General features: G+C 44.8%; 1 protein-coding gene across 2 annotated transcripts; it reads right to left on the reverse strand.

The window, feature by feature from the left end:
- Window positions 1-3,197: 3,197 nt before the first annotated feature.
- On the reverse strand, window positions 3,198-6,045 carry LOC310756833 (uncharacterized protein). Of its 2 annotated transcripts, none has more exons than XM_083601672.1 (2): window positions 5,683-6,045; window positions 3,198-5,093 (listed from the first exon to the last, which is right to left on the reverse strand). In XM_083601672.1, the coding sequence occupies exon 2, from the start codon at window positions 5,011-5,013 to the stop codon at window positions 3,460-3,462; it is 1,554 nt and encodes a 517-aa protein (XP_083457798.1). In that variant the 5' UTR covers window positions 5,014-5,093; window positions 5,683-6,045; the 3' UTR covers window positions 3,198-3,459. The 2 variants fall into 2 exon arrangements, with proteins under 2 accessions (XP_083457798.1, XP_083457797.1); XM_083601671.1 differs by having other exon boundaries at window positions 3,198-5,096.
- Between the last annotated feature and the right edge of the window lie 1,771 nt (window positions 6,046-7,816).

Here is a 7,816-nt window from a genome sequence, read left to right on the forward strand (position 1 = left end):
GTGGGCTGGAACTGGTCTGTGACCGAAATAATAAAAGTCATTCATTCGTTATGATTATATTTATATTTATTTATTTATACCCTGCCCATCTGGGTGGCTTCCAACAAAAGATTAAAAATACATTAAAACATCAGTCATTAAAAACTATCTTTCCTAAAGGATATCCCCCTTTTTTCATTCAATGACATAGAAGAATAGAATTGTAGAGTTGGAAGAAACCCTGGCGGTCATCAAGTCCAAACCCTTGTGATGCAAAACTCTCCACTAAAGCTTCCCTGTCAGGATGGCCATCTAACCTCTGTTTAAAAACCTCCCGTGAAGACAAGTCCACCCCCTTCCAAGGGAGCCCATTCTTACTGCCAGAACGTTCTTCCTGATGTTTGGTCAGAATCTCCTTTCTTGTAACTTGAAGCCATTGGTTCATGTCCCTCCAGAGCAGGGGGAAAAGAGCTTGCTCCATCTTCCATGGGATAACCCTTTAGATATTTGAAGATGGTTATCCTATCTCCTCTCGGTCTCCTCTTATCCAGGCTTATCCAAACCCAACTCTGACTTAAGGTCAACTACAGTGGTAGCTTGGGTTTCAGATGCTTCAGGTTACAGATGCTTCAGGTTACAGACTCCGCTAACCCAGAAATAGTACCTCGGGTTAAGAACTTTGCTTCAGGAGGAGTACAGAAATTGCGCAGCGATGGCGCAGCGGGAGGCCCCATTAGCTAAAGTGGTACCTCAGGTTAAGAACAGTTTCAGGTTAAGAACGGACTTCCAGAACAAATTAAGTTCTTAACCCGAGGTAAAGGGACCCCTGACCATTAGGTCCAGTCGTGGCCGACTCTGGGGTTGCGGCGCTCATCTCGGTTTATTGGCCGAGGGAGCCGGCGTACAGCTTCCAGGTCATGTGGCCAGCATGACTAAGCCGCTTCTGGCGAACCAGAGCAGCACAGCAGCACATGAAAAACACCGTTTACCTTCCCGCCAGAGTGGTACCTATTTATCTACTTGCACTTTGACGTGCTTTCAAACTGCTAGGTTGGCAGGAGCAGGGACCGAGCAACGGGAGCTCACCCCGTCGCGGGGATTCGAACCACCGACCTTCTGATCGGCAAGTCCTAACAGCAGACAATTTGCTATAAGAATTTAGAACTTCTTCTTTTTTGTCACTTTAATAAAGATACGCTTTTAGTGATTAACTGCATCCTACCCAGATCTGGAAAATCTTGTCTGAAGGGCCGGTAGATAGCAATAAAAGCATCAGTCTATAAACACACAAACACACTCCCAGGTTAAATGTACTTTCAGACATGCGTCAAACACTCATAATGCCTTCACTTTGCAGAAATATGTTCATTCTCAACCATCTTTTTGGCAAAGCCTGTTTCCTCAGACAATATTCTTTCTCGAGTGGCTTCTCTATCTTCTCCCAAAACTCAGTGCTCTCATGGACTTTGCAGAAGAGCATTTCTCTTGGATAAGATGCTGGGATGAAGAAATAGAAGGAGAATTAGATTACTGCAACATGTTATACAAAGGTCTGCCTCTGAAAAGACAGACATAATATTTTACAAGAAACAACACGGACAGAATAATTGCCACACACAGGAAGAGCAAGGATATAGCTTGAACGCTTCCCCTGTAGCTTCATTAATCATTTAATACGAATGGAAATCGTTAACATCGCAGTTGTTGTATAAGGGATTGTTATTTTGACTGGGGTGTTAATAAGATTTTGGAACACAGAAATAAAGTAAATTATCAAACCATTAATTCTAGCACACCGGGGGGGGCACCTAAATTATATAATTTGGTATCTGAATGATTGGTATTAGTAATTGTATTATAATTTGGCATTGTTATAATGAGGCTACTATTAGATTATTGTAATTGAAAACTAATAAAAAACATAATCTAATTTATGTGTATATATATATATATATATATATATATATATATATATATATATATATACCACCAATCCTGGCCCAACTACATTGGCTGCCAATTAGTTTCTGGGCCCGATTCAAAGTGCCAGTTTTGACTCATAAAGCCTTGAATGACTCAGGGCCACAGTACCTCAAGGTCTGACTCTTTCCAGACCCTGTGTTCATCATCTGAGGCCCTTCTTTGTGTGCCTCCTCTGCGAGAGGTCCGGAGGGTGGCAACACGAGAACGGGGCCTTTTCCCCAGTGGCTCCCCACTTGTGGAATGCTCTCCCCAGAGAGGCTTGCCTAGCACCTTCATTACATATCTTTTAGGTTAAGGCAAAAACATTATTTTCCTCCCAGGCCTTTGGCTAATTAAATAATCTATGGCCTTTTAAACCGGGAGGGGGGGGACTGCTCTTGATTTTTAGTATGCTATATATGGCTGTGTTTTTATATTGCAAACCAACCTATCATCTTCAGATGAAGGACAGTGTAGAATTTTAATAAATTATTATTAATAATAATAATAATAGGTAAACATTTTGAGCTAAACCTGATCTTCCCATTCCACAGAATGAAGATTGGAATCCTAGACTGTACTGCTTCAGATTGAGGAGATCGGAGGAGAGTCAGCCAAAAATATTTCCCCATGTAAAAAAAGAAGAAAGAAAGAAAAAACCCTCTCTTCATGAAGTAAACTAGCTCATCGGGTTAATTTTGGCCTTTGTCTAATTAAACTATCTGTGACCTTTTAAAAGCAGAGACATCACCTTGCTGACAAAGGTCCGTATAGTTAAAGTTTTCCCAGTAGTGATGGATGGAAGTCAGAGCTGGACCATAAAGAAGGCTGATTGCCGAAGAATTGATGCTTTTGAATTATGGTGCTGGAGGAGACTCTTGAGAGTCCCATGGACTGCAAGAAGATCAAACCTCTCCATTCTGAAGGAAATCAGCCCTGAGTGCTCACTGGAAGGACAGATCCTGAAGCTGAGGCTCCAATACTTTGGCCACCTCATGAGAAGAGAAGACTCCCTGGAAAAGACCCTGACGTTGGGAAAGATGGACAACACAAGGAGAAGGGGACGACAGAGGACGAGATGGTTGGACAGTGTTCTCGAAGCTACCAGCATGAGTTTGACCATGTGGAAGACAGTGGTGCCTGGCGTGCTCTGGTCCATGGGGTCACGAAGAGTCGGACATGACTAAACAACTAAACAACAACAACAACAATGGCCTTTTAAACTACTTTTTTTGTGGGGGAGGGGAGGGTATTGTTTGACTTTGTTACTATGTTATGTACTTTTGTGTTTTTATATTGCAAACCATCCTGTGATCTTCGGATGAAGAATGGTATAGAAATGAAACTAATCAATCAATTAATTAAAAAAGAATGATCATTTAAGGCAGGTTGTGTTTATCTGCTCAGCAGTGGAGAATCTTCGCCCGATAGACATAATTAGGCCAGCCAGCCAAAATTATAACATGTGGAAATAAATATAACAATATCTTAACTGGTGTTCTCAGGTGGGAAGAATCTCTACTGGGATGAATATTCATGAGGTCCGTCATCTGTGTGAGCTGCCTGGTGTCTGAGAAGGGCTGATTTCAAAGAAAAACATTCCCTGCATTTTAAGCACTTATATGGCTTCTTGCCAGTGTGGAGTCTCTGGTGGTTTTTGAGGTATGACGTCCGAGCAAAACATTTCCCGCACTCGGTGCATTTAAAGGGTTTCTCTCCCGTGTGGATCCTCTGGTGCATCACGTATTGTGATTTGCAAGCAAAACATTTCCCACACTCCATGCATTTATAAGGTTTCTCTCCTGTGTGGGCCTTGTGGTGCTTCACGAGACTAGATTTCACAGTGAAACACTTCCCACACTCCAGGCATTTGAACGGTTTTTCCCCTGTATGGACTCTCAGGTGTGTCTGGAGATTTGATTTATTAGCAAAAGCCTTCCCGCACACCTTGCATGTGTAGGGTTTCTCTCCTGTATGAACTCTTTGATGTTCCACAAGACGGGACTTGAGATTAAAACATTTCCCGCACTCCAAACATTTAAAGGGCTTCTCTCCCGTGTGAACACTTTTGTGGATTGTGAGGTGCGATTTTTGAGCAAAGCACTTCCCACATTCCAAACACTTATGTGGTTTCTTTCCCCCGTGGACTCTCTGGTGGTTCGCGAGATGCAACTTCCAGGAGAAGCATTTCCCACACTCTAAACATTTGTACAGTTTCTCCCCTCTGTGGACCCTCTCGTGGCTGCGGAGGTGCGATTTCCGAGCAAAACATTTCCCGCACTCAGAGCATTTGCACGCTTCCTCGGTCGCGTGGCTTCTCTGGTGGAGCGTGAGATTTGATTTCCAAGCAAAACACTTCCCACACTGCGCGCATTTGTAGGTTTTCTCGCCGGTGTGGACCCTCTGGTGTCCCGTAAAGGCAGAGGAATCGGCAAAGCATTTCCCACACGCCAGGCATTTGAAAGGTTTCTCTCCCGTGTGCGTTCGGCGGTGGATCGTGAGGTGTGATTTCTGAGCAAAGGACTTCTCGCAGTCCACGCAGTCGAAAGGTTTCTCTCCCGTGTGGGTTCGGTGGTGCATCACGAGGTACGATTTGTGAGCGAAACATCTGCCACATTCCAAGCACTTGTGCGCTTTCTCTCCCGTGTGAACCCTCTGGTGGCTCACAAGTTTCGATTTGTGGGCGAAACTTTTGCCGCAATCCAAGCACTGAAATGGCTTCTCCCCCGTGTGGATTCTCTGGTGCATCATGAGGTACGATTTCTGAGCAAACGTTTTGCCACATTCGGAGCATTTGTATGGCTTCTCTCCAGTGTGGACACTCTGGTGCCTGTTGAGTTTTGGCTTTTCAGCAAAGCGCATCCCACACTCCAAGCATTGGTGAGGTTTCTCTCCCGTGTGGACTCTCTGGTGTATCACAAGCGGCCATTTCCAAGCGAAACGTTTCCCACACTCGAAGCATTCGTACGGTTTTTCTCCTGTGTGGACTCTCTGGTGCTCCACGAGCTTTGATTTCCGAGCAAAGCATTTCCCACAGTCCAAGCATTTGTTCAGTTTCTCTCCTTCCATCATTTGCTGGCGATTGGCAAGGGCTGATATCTGCGTTAACTGCAACCCCCACGTGAAATATGAATTCTTTTGATTGCACAGACCTGCTGAGATAAGGGGAAAATAGTAAAAAAAAAATTATTTGGGAGAATAAAGAAGACTGAAACATGTTAAGAGTTAGAAGGTGGAAATTCAGCTTGGTCCAGTTGCGGACGACTCTGGGGTTGCGGCGCTCATCTCGCTTTATTGGCCGAGGGAGCCGGCGTATAGCTTCCGGGTCATGGGGCCAGCATGACTAAGCCGCTTCTGGCAAACCAGAGCAGCGCACAGAAACGCTGTTTACTTTCCCGCCGGAGCGGTACCTATTTATCTACTTGCACTTTGACGTGCTTTTGAACTGCTAGGTTGGCAGGAGCAGGGACCAAGCAACGGGAGCTCACCCCGTCACGGGGATTCGAACCGCCGACCTTCTGATCGGCAAGTACTAGGCTCTGTGGTTTAGACCACAGCTCCACCCACGTCCCTATATCAAACACTAACTCCTCTCAAAATATAAATATAATGCAGCTTAAGGGCTAGGTGCTGTACAATAATTAAATTAGGAGGAAATCCTAACATTTTAAAAGGATAATGGCCAGATTCCCCAGAAATCTGGAAAGAGTCATGGTCTCCTGGTTTCCTAAAACCCCTCACCTGAGTTGGAGCTGGAACTCTCTGTTTCATCCAAGTCCTGAGAATCTGGCACCCAGAGCTCTCCCCCCTTTTCCAGCTGGCAAACAAGTTCAGGTTTGGCAAATGGAGCTCCAGGAAAGAAAAACAGAGAATGTCTAAGGATGTGGTCAACCCCTGCAAACTCATCCTATGACCCCCGCAAAGTGACTCCAGAAAACAAGCCCCAAAACTACTTTTCATAACACAATTCACCATCAAATACATAGCTGAATTTTCTGAATCTATAAAAATAACAGCAAATTATTTTTTAAAAAATATCCCTGAACTTATATCTTTCCTTTCCGGGTTGCACTGTGCATTTTTACAGCAACTTAAAGGTCAGAAGACTTTTTCCTAGGCAACATGTTGGCTATTGTATTGTTTACCCACTACGTCATGGGTAGGCAAACTAAGGCCCAGGGGCCAGATCCGGCCCAGTCACCTTCCAAATCCGGCCTGAGGACGGTCCAGGAATCAGCATGTTTTTACATGAGTAGAATGTGTGCTTTTATTTAAAATGCATCTCTGAGTTATTTGTGGGGCATAGGAATTCATTCATCCCCCCCCAAAAAAAATATAGTCTGGCCCCCCCACAAGGTCTGAGGGACAGCGGACCGGCCCCCTGCTGCAAATGTTTGCTGACCCCTGCACTACATGGTTCACCTTAAAACTGAGCTCCTCCAAAATCCCATGCCCATCTCTGCCATTTTGCACTGGTGTTACTCTTGATTTATAACCCATTTCAATGTACAGTGGTCAGTAAGCCCTGTAAATCCCTGACCCCATGCGTACGGCCTTAAATGATCTAAAGAATGCTAAAGAATGGGGCAGATGCATGAACAATGTAATGTCTTGGTCTTCCCTCAGAATAGCCTGCCGTGACATTGCAAGAAGGTAAGTATATCATGCAATCTGACCTTAAAAAACCTTAAGAAATTAGGACATTAATAAATACATAAAGTCGTTATTTGCCCTGAAGACATTCAGCTGTTTTGTAATGAAGACAGAAGCTCCTTACCCAACAAGGCCACGTTCCCATAATTCTCCAACATGACATCCCTGTACAAGGCCCTTTGGTCAGGATCCAGCAGAGCCCCCTGGCTCTCCGTGAAATACACAGCCACATCTTCAAAGGTCACCACCGGCCCCTGAGAGGACAAAGAGACCCTCATCTCATTTCCCACATATGGTTTCAAAAGGATAAGGTAAATGTAAAGGACCCCTGACAGTTAAGTCCAGTCGCAAACGACTCTGGGGTTGCAGTGCTCATCTCACTTACTGGCCGAGGGAGCCGATATTTGTCTGCAGACAGCTTTTCTAGGTCATGTGGCCAGCATGACTAAGCCGCTCCTGGCAAAACCAGAGCAGCGCACAGAAACGCTGTTTACCTTCCTGCTGGAGTGGTACCTATTTATCTACTTGCACTTTGACGTGCTTTCGAACTGCTAGGTTGGCAGGAGCAGGGACCGAGCAATGGGAGCTCACCTCATCGCAGGGATTCGAACCGCCGACCTTCTGATCAGCAAGCCCTAGGCTCAGTGGTTTAGACTACAGCGCCACCTGCATCCCTATATCAAACACTGACTGCTCTCAAAATATAAATATAATGCAGCTTAAGGGCTAGGTGCTGTACAATAATTAAATTAGGAGGAAATCCTAACATTTTAGGATTTAGTGGTTTAGGCCACAGTGCCACCCGTGTTTCAAAAGGATAGAACTCTGCAACTCTAGAATCCCTTTCAAAAGTCTCAGCCACAGACACAGAACAGAAAGTAGCCACCCCAGAGGGTATCTTAGCTCAACTTACAGAAACCACTTGAAACCACATCTATTTGTGCATTGCTCTCCAAAGCCCTAGCAACACAGGCCAATATTTTTTTCTGCCCCAAACCCCAAATGCGAAACCCCAGGTTGCGTGATTTAAAAAAAAAGGTTTCTGGAATGTGCCAATTAGATTGCAGTGGGTGATCAGAATACTCCTCCATACAGAAAACAAAACAAAACCAGTAACAATACCCTCCCTATGCAGAGAAAATTAGCATAGTCATCCGACGTGTTCTAGTCTGTGAGATGTCCATGCAGTATGATGTGCAGGACATTTTGTACCGGGGGAGGG

The sequence above is a fragment of the Podarcis filfolensis genome, assembly GCF_964270895.1.
Source record: "Podarcis filfolensis genome assembly, chromosome: 2".
NCBI lineage: Eukaryota > Metazoa > Chordata > Lepidosauria > Squamata > Lacertidae > Podarcis > Podarcis filfolensis.